Raw genomic sequence first — 17,768 nt, 5'->3', positions numbered from 1 at the left:
TGAAGATGTAATTTGCAATTATAAAACTATTTCTTCTAGGGCACGTCCTGCACTCTTGAGTCTTGATTTTGCAGTTGCAGAGGAGTTCCATCACCACGAAACTCGGGTCATCGTAGGTTTTCCGTCAACCGGCTAGTCTCAGACTTAGAGATTTCTCCACGGAGAGGGCCAATTTCGCTCCCTCTCTTTGTCGATACCACTGATGGATCTTATTCAAGCGTACAAACAGGAAGACCAACCTGACGGCGAGAAGGCAGAGCAAAATGATGAAAACCCTAATTCATCACCAGACTCCTCCCCGCCGCGCCTACTTCTAGCAAAGTCCTCAGCCCCCAAGGTGGATGACACGATGCTCGCCCTTAGTGTGGCGCAGGCTCACCAGACGCATTCTAAGCCAATAGACCCGGTTCATCACACTGTCGCCTTCAACCCTACCTACGACCAGCTTTGGGCTCCTATATATGGTCCTGCCCATCCTTATGCGAAGGACGGCATTGCCCAGGGTATGCGCAACCACAAGCTTGGCTTTGTAGAGGACGCCGCCATTGATTCTTTTGTCTTCGACGAGCAGTACAACACCTTCCACAAGTATGCCTACGCTGCTGATCCCTCCGCTTCTGCTGGAAACAATTTTGTCGGCGATTTGGAGGCCTTGAACCAAAACAACGGTATTTCTGTCTATAACATCCCACAACAGGAGCTTAAGCGTCGGAAGTTGGAGAAGAAGGAAGAGGACGAAGATGAGGGTGATAATGGAGATGTTGACGCTACAGAGGTTGAGAATCCCGCAACCGATGCGTGGTTACTCAAAAACAAGAAGAGTCCATGGGCAGGCAAGAAGGAAGGTGTGCAAGTGGAGTTAACGGAAGAGCAGAAGAAGTATGCTGAGGAGTATGCCAAGAAGAAGGAAGAGAAAGGACAGGGCGGTGACAAAGGAGAGGTCGTTGCTGATAAGAGCACTTTCCATGGCAAGGAATTAAGGGATTATCAAGGAAGGTCATGGATTGCGCCCCCTAAGGATAAGAAAGCCACCAACGATCATTGTTATATACCTAAGAGGTTGGTGCACACTTGGAGCGGGCATACAAAGGGAGTTTCTGCTATTAGGTTCTTCCCCAAGTATGGACATTTAATTCTCTCTGCTGGGTTGGATACCAAGGTGAAAATTTGGGATGTGTACAATTCAGGTAAGTGTATGAGGACTTACATGGGGCATTCAAAGGGAGTTCGTGATATTTCGTTTTGCAATGATGGGACTAAGTTCTTGACTGCTGGGTATGATAAGAATATTAAGTACTGGGATACAGAAACAGGGCAGGTGATATCTACTTTTTCGACTGGAAAAATCCCATATGTTGTTAAACTAAATCCTGATGAGGATAAGCAGAATATTCTGTTGGCTGGTATGAGTGATAAGAAGATTGTGCAGTGGGATATCAACAGCGGGCAGATTACTCAGGAATATGATCAACATTTGGGGGCCGTGAATACTATTACATTTGTGGACAATAATAGAAGATTTGTTACTTCTAGTGACGACAAGTCTCTTCGAGTGTGGGAGTATGGGATTCCTGTGGTTATAAAGTATATTAGCGAGCCTCACATGCACTCTATGCCGGCAATTTCTCTTCATCCCAATACAAATTGGCTTGCAGCACAGAGCTTGGACAATCAAATTCTTATCTATAGCACCAGGGAAAGATTTCAGCTGAATAAGAAGAAGAGATTTGCTGGGCATATTGTGGCTGGATATGCTTGCCAAGTCAACTTCTCACCTGATGGACGTTTTGTTATGTCAGGAGATGGGGAGGGTAAATGCTGGTTTTGGGATTGGAAGAGTTGTAAGGTTTTCAGAACTGTAAAATGTCATGAAGGGGTATGCATTGGATGTGAGTGGCATCCACTGGAGCAGAGTAGAGTGGCAACATGTGGCTGGGATGGCTTGATTAAGTACTGGTGAGTAATCTTTCATACCATTAAAGAAAACATGTTTTATTTTTCTCTGATCACTTATTTATGAATGCTGCTCTTATATTGGCATCTGAATTCAGTGCTGATATACCAAATGCCTTAGTTTACACTTTACAGACTTGCTCAAAATGCTCAATGAATTTATATAAATGTACAGAATGACTCTTTTGTGAAGTCATTGAAAATTTATCTGGATTTTAGGTATCTGGTTTGGCCTTTTAGACAGTGTCAAATATTAGTTGGGTGCTACTTAAAGCTAATATGTTGTTAGATCGAATGATGTGGTTACAAGCCTTTGGAGTTGACTCTTTTCTGCTTTATGTGGAAGAAAATAATTTTTAAAATGTATCCATGCCCTAATGTTCTGTCTATTTGGAAAAGCTATGTTGTTATTGGACTTAAATTGAAAGTTTTTTTTGGGTGAAATTCTTGGGTTACAAGGAAAAATCTTTTTGCTGCTCAAAATTATGAAAAAATATCTGACACTAGTGGGGCGATAAGAGGAGAGTTGGTAGCAATGATTTCTCAATAATGTGCTTCTTTTCCCACTTAAAAAAAGTATCTTATTTGTCAATAGCAGTTTCAAGTATCTTTCATACAATTTGCATAATATATTTAAGAATGAAACACGTAGGAATCCAAGTTTATGTTGGAGAAATAAAAAGGCTGGGAAGTTATTTTCTAAATTTTAGCAATTTTTTTTCGTTTTGTGAGTTGTGAATTGCTTATATAGAAACCTACTTAGTTTTGGAGCCAGAACATTCCGTGGCTGGACTAGGTCCCAATTTAGTTGATGGAGTAAGCTATATCTTGCTGCTCTAGTGTTGAGATTTTTTAGAAGGTGTCGGTAGTAAAAAAAAATTTGTGCATCTTTTTTGTTTCCCTTTTTGGTATGGTTAGGTTCAATTCCTGGAAACCAGCTCTCAACATATTATATGAGGGTAAGGTTTGTGTACATCTTGCCTGTTCCCGACACCGTCCACCTTCATTGTTTATTGCTCATTTGTCTGCTGTTTCTTATGTCTCCAACTCTTCATTCTAGCACTGTTCTTTGAATAATAACTGAAGTGATAATTAATATAAGCATGTAAGCAATTTGGAATCTCATGGTGTTCGCATTCGGATGGATTAAACCATATGGTGTAGTATAAGATTATTTGTTGACTGTGAATATTGTTTATCATTGGGCACGGGTCTTCTGTTTCTTGCCATTTTCTGCTAGTTTTTACCATAGATAGTTATCCATTGCCCACAGGTTAATGGATCCTCCATTCCTCTGCATCTTCTTTTATTGCACTTATTTTTGTAGTAGTAGGAGTGGCCTGAGAAATGGTTGTAACGGTAGCATCAGAACCAACCTTCAAACAGTAAAAATTACTTCTTGTCGGTGAATACTTATCTAGACTTTGCCCTCAATTTTCCTTTCCTCCTGTACATATCCTTTTATGGTACTCATATTTTTATGCATGGTTTCTTTGAATAATTTCAAGAGATATTTACCACTCCTTGTTACCAAAAAAAATCCCTATCACCATGTTGATTACTTGATTTTCCAACTTTACTTAAGTTGGGAAGCTTATACAGTAGTGAATTATTGGGGGCACCACCCTTTTATCTCTTTGTTATGTGGACCGAATGAGGTTAAATTATGAGAAATTGAGATATCTTGTAGCGATGTTGAGGTAGTTTTATTTTCTATATAGTTACAAAGTGCCGCGTTATTAACTTATTATGTGGATAATTTGTGGAGTTCTTGATGATATGTGATTATGTATGCATAATAATGCATTTTGGTCATGCTATCCTACAAAGTGTCTTGAGTTCTTGAAATAACTAGAGAAGTTGTATCAATTATTTCAGCTTTGGCTAACTAGAATTATTTTTTATTTGGTTACCCATCTTCCGCAATGTTTGTCAAACATTGAGGGAAAGGCATAGGACTGGAGGCCTCTTGGGGTTTGGCTTAGTAGGGAGAGGGAGGACTGAGTAAGGAATGTTGAGGCACCAGTGGAATCATCGTAACATTTAGAATTTTGAATCTTTAAGTAAACAGAACATATAAGGAGAATTAGCTGTGGTGTTAGGAGTACCAATGAAATCTGACTAAAATAGGAAAGAATATGTACGTAATAGGAGTGATTTTCTTTTGTCATGATTGGAAGTAGTAAGAAAGAATATGTACGTAATAGTAGTTGTTGAGAGTATGACCTTAAATAGGAAATAGGAATGAATGGTGGAAGAGAATCCACGTAGCAGGTTCACAATAATTTCTCCCATAGACTCATGTAGCCGACTGCCGGACCCCAATTAATTTGGGGCTCGGATGATGATGGTGATGATGTTTTCTGCAAAGAAAAATGAAATGTCGGTTTTCATAAGTTTTTTGTTGTGCACGGAGCTATATTCTAATCTTCTTAGACATCAAATATGTAGTTGTTTTATTTTATTTGTCTTCTTTCATTTTATACAAATTGCTTGAAAAATTCCCTTCTAAGTTTCATAGTTGTCTCCAAATTCATGAGCAAGTTTTTTTACCTTTGTAAAGGTGGGTCTATATTTTGAACCTATAGCCATGGAATAGCTTTTAAAACGCCAAAAAGGGAGTTGATCTAGTAATCGACCTCGTGGCTTGGATGTAGCCTTGGTTATGATTTAGGCTTTACGTATTTCGGTGTACCCTTGTTGCTTTATACTCTTTATTATCGTATGTCTCCTTTTAAGCACCTACTGGACAATTCCCCTTGGCCCTCTAAATGGTCTTTATTAAGTATTAACTCAATGAAAATTTTGCTTTATCCAAAAAAAAGAGTTCTGGAAGCCACTGAATTGCTTTCTGTTGGGCAATTTAGTGTTCTTTTCCACCAATGATAAACAAACCTGAATTACTAATAATCAATATGTAGATTTATCATAATAATGGAACTGTTTATACATCTATAATGAAAATTGGAGGGTCAAAATCAAGAGCCTCCCTCTTTCTTTTGTGTGTGTGCGCGTGCGTATGGGCCCTTGCATGCAGGGGCATGCATCTTAGCTATGTGACTTAATTCATTCTGGCCTTGTAACTTTGGTGGACATGGTTGACTTGTGTTGTAACATTTGTTTGTTTCACAGTTGTACAATTTTCTTGTTTCTAGGTCTCTTCTTCCTACCATGGTTTGAATACAGCCTTTTTACTATGTTGAAAGATGCAAAGCCTATATACCATATAAGGCCACCCCAAAGAATGTAGTTTCATTAGTCAATTGTGTTCTTACTTTCACTATTCGTGTTTGTCAAAGAAGACGGAATACTAGAACAACTGATAGTTTTTATAGGATAATGCTTGAGACCCTCAAAAAGTGACCCCAAAAGACCCCCATTTAATGTGGAGTGTTGGATGTGAAGTAGGCCCTATATGTGTGTTTTTAATCCATAACTATTTTAATGCCACATAGATTTGGGGGATTTTTGGGGGTCACATTTTGAGGGTCTCTAGCATTGTCCTTTTTTTTATTAGTTCATCCATATTTCTTTACCCTGTCAAGGTTATCCGATTTATAATTTCTTTGGTAAATCCTCATTATTATGGAAGCTCAATTTATATGCATTCGTCTTTCAGGGACTAGCTGCTGATGAGCTTGATATGGCAAGGGGTTCCCACAAAACAGTGTTACCGGAGGTTTCTCATGACTTGGATTTCATTGTTGAAAAGTGTGCTTGGTCCAGAATGCAGAAATGTATGAGATGCAACTGCAATTGCGGCAATAGCTCCTGTGAGTTTATTTCATCTTAGTCGTCGTCAATGCTCCAATGCAGGAAACATGTATCACACATTTTGTAGACGCTTCAAGATAGGTGACTTTAAGGAACTTAACGTATTGAGGTTCTAAGCAGTTTCACTGTCAATGGTTAGTTTTTTCCCCTAATACCCAATAATTGTTGTCGCCTTTGCTGCGTCGTAATTGTTTTGTATCTAATAAACTTAATCAAGTTTATGCTTAATAGCAACCAAAAACTAGCTTTTCTTTGTTTTGTATCTAATTGCCCCCTCTTTGCCGTATTCTCTATTAGTGATCACATAGGACTTGAGAGGTGTCGTGGAAAATTTGAAGCAGCCAAACCCATAGCCATGTTGCATGGTGAAATGTGAAAAACAGGGAACAAGAATCCAGAGCCTCACAATTTTGTGTCGAGACCAATAGATCACTCTCGTTTCCCTTCCTCTCTTTAGACTGGAATTGCAGAATACTTTGATATTCTTGTGAGAAAGGATGACTCCAGAAATAAAATGCATTATGTTATATTATGGAAATAACATGGTACAAATAATGCACACATGAAATATATTTCAGAACAATAGAACCATTGAATTTTAGTGTTAATATGACTTGTTTTTGATACAACAATCCCATCATCAAGGGTTCTTCATTTTGATTCTCAACTTCCGAGCTATTTGTGCTGCCTTAGGATGAACAGCCCGCTTACTGCTATCACACTGTTCTACCTCCACCCAATTGATAACCTTAAGTATGAGAGACTGAGGAACTTTTCGAGCATCCCCATCCGCTGCAACTTTCGATTTCTTCATCCCTGCTTCCAAAGCTTTCTCAAGAAACTCCATGAACCAATTTCCAGCTTCTGTTTGAATCTGCTTGCCCAGTTTAATGGTATTGCTCAAGCTGCTAAAGGCTGGTTTTTTATTCTCATCATTCTCAGTAATTGCTTCAAGGGACAATTTCCCATGTGGAGTGGATAGTGTTTTTCTTTCTGATGAAGTTTTTGCGTTAGCATATGATCTCAGTAGTTTCTCTGAGTTTGTCTTCTGTTCCTTTCTTTCAGGAAAGGCAGCGATTGATTTGTACAATGCACATCGTCTCTTGGATGAATTTAGCTCTGAGTTTCGGCATTGATCATATGAATTGTGCGTAATTTCGTTTAGGATTTGTGACTCTTCTTCTGGTGGTTTATCTTTCTCACTTTTCAGATTTGCAACTTCAGTTGCTGCTTGAATGGACACCATATCTGTCACAGCTTGCACAATTTGGTGATGAAATTCCAGGAACTTGTCAAAACAGTTTGCAGGTGACTCTGTTTTGGCTGATTTGCTCAAGTTTGAGAATAACCTATATGATTTGCAGCCAGATGAATGATTCGTATTCGACATTTCTTGCTAAACAATCAAGGTCAACGATGAACTCGACTAAAGAAAAAGTAAGTTAGCAGAAGAATTATCATACTTGAGTGATCGAACCACTGTCTCAGTGGCCGTAGCATCTCTCAGCGCTTGAAGAGCCATCTTCTGAGCTGTTTCTCGCTGCTGGACAGCTTCCTGTTGAATATACGGTTATATAATGTCTCTGCATAATTCCATCAATCTGGTTGAAGGAACTGTGGGTTTCGAATTTTTCTTACCTTCCCCAATACACTAAGCTTTCCAGGCAAATTCATAGGCAGACTGGTACGTACAGCAGGGGCTGAATTACCAGACTGGGACTGTGCCTCTGAAGCCATCCTTGAATTGGCAGACTCTTGTGCATCTGAATTCATATTGAGGGAAGCTGCCACTCTTTTTTTTCCTAGACTTGGAGGTGGGGTTGCACTTTTCTTTTCCTACAGTAGACAGTAACAACTCAATATCCAGTCAAGAAAAGAAAATTATTCTGATCACTATATTGCATTATGTTGGTAAAGAGGGAAGATGTACCTACAGCTGAATTGAATGGACTAATTGGAACTCTTGGCTCCCTCTCACAGACACTCTTGCACCGTGGGAATTTCGAGGTAGAGGATGCAACACAGCTTTTCCTCAGCAATGCAGGGCTTTCTCCCTTCGAATCCACCATCTTAACAAGCAATCCACCACCAAATGAACACCTAACTCCAGCACTCCCAATTCCCTCCTTGTTAATTCTACTATTTCTTATCATCGGAGACATTGGTGGATTGTTCCCAAGTTTCACAGAATTAGCACTAGAACGATCCTTCACTGGTGTGCACTGATCGAAATCTAAAGGCACTGGCTTCAAAACCATGGGAGAAGAAGGATCTGTCCCAGTTGGTCCTGTTCCCCAAGAACCTCTTCTGTGACTTGAAACCTTTGAACAGGTCTTATGTTCACATCTCTCCCCTTTCTCTCTGAGACCCATTATTGGTTCTGGAGTTCCGATTAATGGGTGCCGGCCAGGTAGTGGTTTGACGCCCTTAACAATCGGGACAGGGGATCCTGGTTCCAGTTTATCAACATACAAGAACTGGCCCAACTGCATCTTGTTACTAAGAACAATGTCATCTTGCTCTGAGGGAAGACTGACATAAATTGAATGTGAAGAATCTGTCACCTTTATGAAGAATCCGTGTTTAGGGAAAAGATTCTTCTCATCCAGATCGGCAGGGACGATGTCCGTCACCTGTAACAGAGAGCTCCGGTGCTCCCCGGTTGGCTTGACCCCTGTGTTCATTCCATTCAGAAGCCTTAATATAATTCCAGGTGCCAGCGCCGCCATTAGCCTCTGAAGATTTACAGAATCGCGAAGACGAATGAAATTTTCGACCGAGAGAAGTGGTAGTGGTTTAGATATTGAAGGAATCCATTGTTGGGTACGTAGCGAGCGATAAGGGGAAGGGCAAGGGGAAGAGTGGGGCCCTTGTGGGCAACGGTAAGTACGCACACATAAAGCCAACTTTTTTTTCAAGATTTAGAAATTTTTGAACGTTTGGCAACGGTCATATATTAAATCATTTTTGAATCCTAATTGGCCACTTCTACTCGCTTTGTGATTTAAAGAGTCAACGGTCAGGAACAGTCTTTATGTTATCCAGAACGACATAGTTTTAAAAATTTTCTATTCAAACTCAAAGTCCTCATGAATTACCTAATTAAAAATAACTGAAAATTCCTCACCAGATTGTTCATTGATCAACAGCTATGCATAAACCTTGCCCCTTTATAATTGAATAAGTACATATTGCTTAATTCGTTAAATTGGAGAAAGTTCTAGGTTTGGCAAGTAATTAGGCGACTAAAATAACATAGTATGTAAAGACGAATAAAAATAGCAAAACAATTTAAAGACAAGCAGAGCAGAAGAAACACTCAAAAAGGAGCCTGATTAATTTACCACCGAAGAAAAGAATGTGTCGCAATAGTCAATAAATACTAAATTTGCAACCAACCCCCCTAATTTTACTGAACAGATTAAGAAATAGAATGTACAATAATTTTCAATGGGGATCTGATTAAAAATCATTGGGGGCCTGGTATAATATTTTTTTTTGTAAAATATCGCGGGGGCCTAGCCCCCAGTGATTCTACTACAGATTTGTCTCGCCTCTGGTGAGAAGAGTTGGGAGTGATGAGCGAAGAGAGATTTGAATAAAGAATTCTCATGCGCATTCTTCGGGTCTCCTCTTTCAATCTTTTGTACTTTGCTCTCATATGCATCTTCTACTCTCTTTGGTTTGTTAATTTGACAATGGTTATGTTGGATTGTGATTTTAAAATTTCATGGACCTATTTTGGATTGTTATTGCAATGTTATTTGAGATTGTTAATATTATGCTTATCGTGATGGATTTTTTTAATAATTTATTTTGAATTTTCATACTCTTTTTTTTTTTTTTTGTCAACCGACCGGTTGAACTTTTACTTGAAAACTTGGGTCAAAAATACCACATCGATTGATTCAAGTGTGTGTAGTATATAAATCTAGTAAACCAAACATCTTTTTGCCTTTAGGGGCGGTGTTTGGTTAGCTAGGTTTATTGCTGTGTGTGTGTTTGCTTCAAAAAAACTAAGCTTCGGCTGTTTGATCTCGGTGTGTGTATTTCCAAAATTGTTAGGTGTTTCACTTGAAAACTTGGGTCAAAAATACCACGTCGATTGATTCAAGTGTGTGTGTAGTATATAAGTTTAGTAAACCAAACATCTTTTTGCCCTTAGGGGCGGTGTTTGGTTAGTTAGGTTTATTGATCTGTGTGTTTGCTTCAAAAAAAAAAAACACTGCGGTCTCACCAGTATTATTGCCATCCCGACTCTTAAAACGTTGGGAAATTTTCCATGACACGGAAACCATTTTCGTCTTCTCTTTTTTGAATTGCGGTGGAGACCCCACCAAAAATTATTTCATAGAATTTTCTACAACGTGGACCGTCACAAAATTCTAACTTCTTCTATATAAGAATAATATTCAAGCCTGCAATTAAGATTCTTCTGTAGAGCTTTTTCAAAAAAAAAAAAAAGACTCCTGTAGGGCTGATATTTTAATTAGCATAAAACTAGCATCTTTTCTTTTCTTTTTTATAAAAAAAATATTTTTGTACAATTACTTCTTAAAGAAAAAAAGAGAAAACCTAATAAACTACTTATTATTAAGCTAATTTGTCATCCATGATGTCATTAGGAAGAAAGTGGCCTAAGGACTATTTTTCGGCGTGAAAAGTTCTACTCTTATTCATATCGATGAATTAGGAGATACAATTTTTCTTTGAATAATGTTTAAAACTTTTAAAAAGTGACTCCAAAAGACCCCCATTTAATGTGAAGTATTGGATATGAAATAGACTCTACATGTCTGTTTTTAATCAAGGACTATTTTAATATCACATATATTTGAGGGACTTTTGGGGTGATATTTTAAGAGTCTCTAGCATTTTCCTTCCTCTAAATTCTACCATTTTTGCAACTCCCAAAGTGACTTAGGTGTGGAGATAAAATCTTCAATACCTCCAAAGTCAATTGGAAAGGATACAATCGAATAGATTAACAGTGGAAATGAGCCAACTACAGGGCGACCGTAAAGGTCAATACATTTTCTCGTCTCATTGGTACGGCAACTATATTGAGCGCATTTCTATATGCATGGGCATGTCAATTGATAAATATTCAAACAATTTATTTGAATTGACTAACTTGAGAGTTGAACTAATATTATTATTGGCCGCAAAATGAACAATAGAATCATGTTATTAGCTAGGTTGTTTGTGTTAGGGTTATGGACCACACATCTCTACATTGGAATAATATTGTCCACTTTGGACCTAAGCCCGCACGGATTTGTTCTTGGGTTTTCCCCTAGAAGCCTTATTCCAATGGAGATAGTCCATATTTTATATACTCAACTATCTTCCCATGTTTAACCAATGTGGTATTTTTTTTTCTTTTTTTTTTTGTTCGCACACAACAATCCTCCTCTCGAACAAAGGACCACAATGTCTCCCCTCAAATGATATTCACCCGTCCATCTTCCTCACTTAGGAAGGGTCTTGCTTAACCGAGGTCAACAACTCCACTCCACGCGTTGGAGGCATATGCATTACATGAAGATTCAGAGTGTCACCAGCTTCGAGCAAACATGAAGACGAATCCATCGCGAGCTAACAGGGCACCACATTCGTGAAGCCATTCGAGAATTTATCCACATGGCTAAGCATTTTGGGTAGCATTTAGGCTCGTCTTTAGCATAAATGCTAAGACGCAACCAAACGACAATTTCACGCACAAAATCTGTGGCAATTTTTGTAGCATATTATGCTACTTTCAAAATGCTACCAATTTGAACAATTTTACTAGTATTTTCATTTATATTCTTTTATGTCCTTAGTATTTCATTGTTATTCCCATTCTACCCCTCACCCTATTAATTAATAAATTATCTGTATTTTATAAATTAAATAATAAATTATTTTTATTTCAGAAATAAATAACTAATCTTTATTTTTATAAATTAATTAATAATCTTTATTTATAATTAATAATCTTTATTTTATAAATTAATTACTTATCTTTATTTTATAAATTAATTAATTATCTTTATTTTATTTTAAATAATAATCATTAATTTATATTTATTTTTACATTTATATGCATATGTTGCACTCAAATGCATAATATCCCTATACGTAATTTGTTACTAAATGCTACACAACATAAATGTTACTAACAAAAGTTGAACCAAACACTACCAACTATTCATGCAGCATATCTGCTACTAAAATTATCCAGCATTTCTGCTAGTATATCTGCTACTTTCAATATGCTTAGCCAAACGGAGCCTTTATATACGCATCTATCTTCTCATGTTTAACGAATGTGGTCTTTTGTTTCTTTTTTTTTGTTCGCACACAACAATCCTCCCCTTGAACAAAGGACCACAGTGCCTACCATATTCGCCCGCCATCTTCCTCACTTAGGAACGGTAGGGTCTTGCTTAACTGAGGTCAACAATTCCACTCCACGCGTTGGAGGCATACGCATTACATGAAGCTTCAGAGTGTCACCCGCCTCGCGCAAATATGAACACGAATCCATCGCGAGCTAATAGGGCACCACCTTCGTGAAGCCATTCGAGAATTCATCCACATGGCTAAGTTTCAGGCCCGGCTTCGATACCAATTGTTAGGGCTATGGACCACACACATCTTCACATTAGAATAATATTGTCCACTTTGGGCCTAAGCCTGTACGGATTTGTTCTTGGGTTTTTCCCAAAAGACCTTATTCCAATGGAGATAGTCCATACTTTATATGCTCAACCATCTTCACATGTTTAATCAATGTTGTATTTTTTTTTCTTTTTTTTTTGTGCGCTCACCACAGTTTGATCATGTATCGTCACGTTAGAAATATTTGTTAGTAAGTATTGCAAGTCAAATGGTGGGTAATTATGGGTATATTTAGAATATCTTAGAAAGTTTTTTTTAAGTGTTTTCAAAAGTGAAATAATAAGTGTGACCCATATGTTTCAAATCAATAGTGAGATTGAGGTGCGTAAGTTAATATAATTTGCGGGTGTCCACATAAAAGAATTCTCGTGTATATATATATATATATATATATATATATGTATGTATTTATATATATTTGAGACGAGTTTTTTAACTCAAGTCGAAAGGATTGTAAATTTGTGACTAAACCCAAGCTCAAAAGATTTAATTGAACTAAGCCTGTAACATTATAATCAAGTCCCTTTTTGTCGATGAATGAGACTCTTTTATTGATAAAGTTTCATCATTTTGTAGTGAACATAGAGTCAGTGTTCCAATCATGGAAGAGTCTTATCAAGTTGCACGAAGATCAAGATGTGAAGGACAAGAATTAACCATTTATATCATTATCGTGTTGAATTATTCTATAGTGTGTTAGCTAGTTTCGTATGATGCCTTTGTTAATTCCATGCTATATTGGGTGAACTCAATCTCCTTGGTCGATGTCAAGAAATCTTTGAACTCAAAAGAGTTAAGAACCAAGTTAAATGGTAAGGGTAGTGGTGATCAGATTAGTTGGTCTGTTAGTTAAGGGCAAGAGCGGTTGAGGGAAAGGCTGTGGTAAATAAAATTATAGTGTTTAGTGTTTTATTGCCATCAATTTGGACACTTCAAGTCAGAGTGTTCGAACCTCAAAGATCGAGGGAACGCAGATGCAGGTGCAAATATTGGAGATGAGAATGTTGGCTTAGATAAAGACTCAATTTTTGCTCTTTCTGTTACAATTCCACAAGTTTGCTCCAAGGAGGAGTGGATTTTTGATTCAGGTTACACCTATCACGTGTCATCTTATAGGGATGCGTTTACTACCAATGATTCAGTCAAAGGTGGCATAGTGTTGGTGGGTAATGATACTTCTTGCAAGATTGTTGAGAAAGGCTCAATTCGAATCAAGTTGCAAGGTGGAGCTCTTAGAACTTTGACGGGTGTCTGTCATGTACCAGATTTGAAGAAGAATTTGGTGTCTTTGAGTAGTCTGGATTTCAAAGGCTGCGGGTTCTCCATAAAAGGTGGAATTTTAGATGTGAGCAAGGGTCCAGTGATAGTAATGACGTGGAAGATGATTGGAGGTCTATATGTTCTTCATGGTGGTACAGTCGATTCTATAGGTATTTCTGGATCTCAAAAGCAGTTGGAGCTTTAGATGAGAAAATCAGGTGGAGTGCAAGTTTATACTCCAATTTAGCCTGTGACAGAGAACTCTCAGAGAAGACAAAGTGGTTGTTCTCGGATGAGAAGCATAATTTCGAAAGCACTTACAAATACAGAGAATATGGGGTTCCTTGTTCTAGAGTTGTCAAACCAAGTGAGACTGGTTGACAGACTTTTACTACATCAATTGATGTTGTGAAACTGGTGGACAAGTTCAAAGATCGTTTGGACTTGGTCGTAGTTAATCTCTAAAGTTTGAGATTATGTTGGAGAAGGCAACATGAGGAACAATGTTCATAAGGAAGAATGAAGATCTTTTGGATGGACCACTTTGTTTTTCGAAAGTTTGTGACGATCAAATTTGATCCAATGTGGAGATTTGTGAAGTTTGGCTCAAAGTTGAAGTTTTTTCATTCAGACCAGATTGCCCTTCCTCGAGGAAGGCCTAGGCCCTTACTCGAGGAAGGCACGAGCCTGACTTGTTTTTTAGTTGTAAAATTATAATTCCATTAGGTTTTGAGTTGGAGTTAGGAGTTCCTTCTCTTTAATTCATGTAAGCTATAAGAGTTAAGATTTGTGTAACTTTCTAGGTGTGAGATAGAGTCGTCTACGATTTTGAGAGTGAGAGTGCGAGTTCGAGAGAAAGAGGTTTGGGTTAATTCTTGAGTTCAAGAGCTCATCTCTTTTGTAATCTTATTCATATTAGTGAAATTCTTCGTTGTTTTTTGCCTGAGGATGTAGGCAAGTTGTGACGAATCTCGTTAAATCTTGTGTCTTTTCTCTTTTATTTATACAGATTTTCTATATTCGATTTTGTTCGTTAATTCACAACGTACTTCCTTAGAGGAAGGTTGTGTATGGATATAACTAGAAACAATAGTTCATCATTCCTAGGATTGGTTTTATAGAATTTATTTTTATTGCATATTATTTTTTACACATTTTAATACATAATTAGAAAATACATAATTGATAATTATATTAAAATAATAAAGTACATAAATTAAAAAATTAATTTTACACAATCATTATTCTGAAAATTAAATTGACATTTGTTAAAAATAACAAAATTAGTGACGAAATTTTTTCGCTAATTCTTTTTTAAATAGCAACAGAATTTAATAAAAATTCTATGGCTAAATGTTTTAAAATTTTAATAATTACAATTATCAAAAAATTCAAATTTAAAAAATTAGTGATGGAATTTCACTATATTTTCTTCGCTAAAATTGAATTCTAATATTATAAAATTTTAAAAAATTGCAGGTGCATATAATTAGAACCTCTCTATAAACCTAGTCCTATATGACTTTTATCAAAGAACCCCCCGGTGCTGCCATATTTTACAAAGACAGCCAACCACACATGGATAATATGACAAAACATATGGATAATCCAAGACATATAGATAATATGACAAAACATTTATATTTCATAGATCATTTTTTTTTTTATTAATCTCATACATGTAAATGACATTCCATTTCCATTACATTTAATTTAATAGCTAAAATAGTTTATGCTTACTTAAGAGTCATCGATAATATCATTTAAAGTAGTTGTTAATCCAAGACATATGGATAATATGACAAAACATTTATATTTCATAGATCATTTTTTTTTATTAATCCCAGACATGTGAATGACATTTCATTACATTTAATTTAATAGCAAAAATTGTTTATACTTACTTAAGAGTTCAATCGATAATATCATTTAAAGTATTTATATTATTGCATATAGCTCTAGATTTTTTTTTTCTGGGGATGTTGTCCTCGGATCCCGCAAAAATCTTTTGAGGATATCAATGTGATCATTTTAAAATGATCCTATCGCAACATTACTCCATGCCTCCACGCGTGTTGATGTCAAGAAAACAACATCTTCAACCTCTCATGTACTCTTGAAGTGTCTATACCAATTCTAGGGATTTTAGCCTGCATTTTAAATGACAATGTATATCATATGTTTGCATTGCATATATGACTATAAAAGTGAAGATACACAATACCTGTGAATAGATGGTATAGAAAACCCTGTCACCCTCTTTGTGGCACGCAGAAGTGATGACTACTGCTCCTTCTTCCTCAAGAACCCTAATAACTTCAGTCAACTTAAACATGTTCTCTGAACCACAAATCAAGTTCACTTCCAAAGTAGACTCAAATGCTCCAACTTCAACGATGGGTACTGATCTTGACGATGACGATGACGCAACATTTGCATCCAATAAATGATTTTGATCACTTGTTATGGAAACATCTTCGCCTGTCAAAATTGCTTCTTTTGTTTGGTGTAGTTGTTTAACTCTCGAATCCAAGCCCTTTATGTAATCCGTGGCCCTGTCCACCAACTCAGGCACCGGCACCTACAACAGCAAATATAACAATTAGTCTTCCTCTCTGTGTCAATGTTTATCTGCGTGTTTGAGGGGGGAGAGAGAGAGAGAGGACCTGAGAAGAGTTGGGAGCAATGAGTGAGGAGAGATTGGAGTAAAGAACCCTCATGTGCATTCTTCGATTTCTCTCAATCAAACTTCTATCATGTCTTGATGCACTACTACTACTATTGTTTCGTGGCATGATTATTAATTAATTTTAATTGTTTCTCTATATGTATGAACTATATATATATATATGTATACATGGTTCGGATGGCGAGTTCTTGGGGAAACACAAACGAAATTTCCAATGACCCGGAAACTATCTTGGCCTTGGTTTTGAATTGCGGCGGACACCTACCACGTGCCCTATTTATTTCATAGAATTTGATCTTTGACCATAAATAGACTCTTAGGTACAACATCCAATCAATATCCATCCCAAAAAAACCCTAAAGAATGGAATTTTGTAAAAACAGGGTGGGGCTAGGAGCCTAGCACCTAGTCTTGATCACCATGTCGATCCGAGTCACCTGATCGAATTTCGTGCAATTATGACAACATGACGATTTTCAATCCTTCCAAACCGTTTTATTATATATAAATATAGGAAACTAATCTTATATCAACTCACCACACCTAATGAATGAGTGTCCTATATATGGATGCAATTATGACAAATTGTCACGTTAAAAATATAATTGATTTGAGACTGGAGGGTTCAACTAATTAATAGTGTTCTTGGCCTCAAAAGTAAGCACTGGAATCATGTCTTGTGACGTTCAAAAATAAATATACCTGCAAGTCAAATAAATATATTGCAAGTCTGCATGACTGCATGTGCCGTTCAGACCCAAGGAGTCGTTAAAATAGAATCAATACCAAAAGGGGTTGGACCCCAAGGAACAATGTTCGCTGAATCCACTACTACGTACGAAAGATATTTATTTATTGCAAAATACAAATCATGCACAAAATTCCCCCAGTATACAATAACATAGTCAACTGGACCTTCGCATCGTATAACGACTTCACGTTTTATTTGATTACTTGTACGGATGCCACTATTTACACACATAATTGGACTTATTAGGGCACTTGCACCGTAATGGTGCAAGTGCTAATGTCCCCAACAAAATTAATCCTCGATCCCACATCTATCACATCTATTACACAAAAAGTCCAGTCAAACACGTATTCTGATACAACTACATCACTAAAACACATCTTTCAATACAGCCACATCAGCAAAACACAAATTTTTATATACTTTTTCTTCCCACCCAATATGGAGGCCAACAACATTTCATTCCTTTATATTATCCACAATAAAACTACACCAAAACACAAAATACCAATACATCCACATCAGCAAAACATTTTTCCTAATACAGCCACATAAGTAAAACACGATTTACAATACAACCATATCAACAAAAGACAACATCTTTATTTCCCCAATAACACTTTACTAGGGCTCGGCATAAGGCGGGGCCGGCTCGATTTTTTAGGCCCAGGCCCG

General features: G+C 37.1%; 3 protein-coding genes across 4 annotated transcripts; 1 reads left to right on the top strand and 2 right to left on the bottom strand.

Annotated features, from left to right (window-relative positions):
- The first annotated feature begins 39 nt into the window (after positions 1–39).
- Positions 40–5,989, top strand: LOC119999888 (pre-mRNA-processing factor 17-like). Of its 2 annotated transcripts, XM_038847679.1 has the most exons (2): positions 42–1,956; positions 5,573–5,989. In XM_038847679.1, the coding sequence occupies exons 1-2, from the start codon at positions 203–205 to the stop codon at positions 5,577–5,579; spliced, it is 1,761 nt and encodes a 586-aa protein (XP_038703607.1). In that variant the 5' UTR covers positions 42–202; the 3' UTR covers positions 5,580–5,989. The 2 variants fall into 2 exon arrangements, with proteins under 2 accessions (XP_038703608.1, XP_038703607.1); XM_038847680.1 differs by lacking the exon at positions 5,573–5,989 and having other exon boundaries at positions 40–1,960.
- Positions 5,990–6,237: 248 nt separating this feature from the next.
- On the bottom strand, positions 6,238–8,716 carry LOC119999887. Its single transcript, XM_038847678.1, has 5 exons — positions 8,568–8,716; positions 7,662–8,530; positions 7,366–7,563; positions 7,191–7,282; positions 6,238–7,076 (listed from the first exon to the last, which is right to left on the bottom strand). The coding sequence occupies exons 1-5, from the start codon at positions 8,623–8,625 to the stop codon at positions 6,368–6,370; spliced, it is 1,926 nt and encodes a 641-aa protein (XP_038703606.1). The 5' UTR covers positions 8,626–8,716; the 3' UTR covers positions 6,238–6,367.
- A 6,906-nt stretch (positions 8,717–15,622) lies between these two features.
- On the bottom strand, positions 15,623–16,438 carry LOC119999400 (transcription factor bHLH168-like). The gene is made up of 3 exons (XM_038846937.1): positions 16,320–16,438; positions 15,878–16,234; positions 15,623–15,803 (listed from the first exon to the last, which is right to left on the bottom strand). The coding sequence occupies exons 1-3, from the start codon at positions 16,377–16,379 to the stop codon at positions 15,735–15,737; spliced, it is 486 nt and encodes a 161-aa protein (XP_038702865.1). The 5' UTR covers positions 16,380–16,438; the 3' UTR covers positions 15,623–15,734.
- Between the last annotated feature and the right edge of the window lie 1,330 nt (positions 16,439–17,768).

This window comes from Tripterygium wilfordii, chromosome 6, assembly GCF_013401445.1.
Source record: "Tripterygium wilfordii isolate XIE 37 chromosome 6, ASM1340144v1, whole genome shotgun sequence".
Lineage (NCBI taxonomy): Eukaryota > Viridiplantae > Streptophyta > Magnoliopsida > Celastrales > Celastraceae > Tripterygium > Tripterygium wilfordii.
This window is presented reverse-complemented; position numbering and strand designations above follow the sequence as displayed.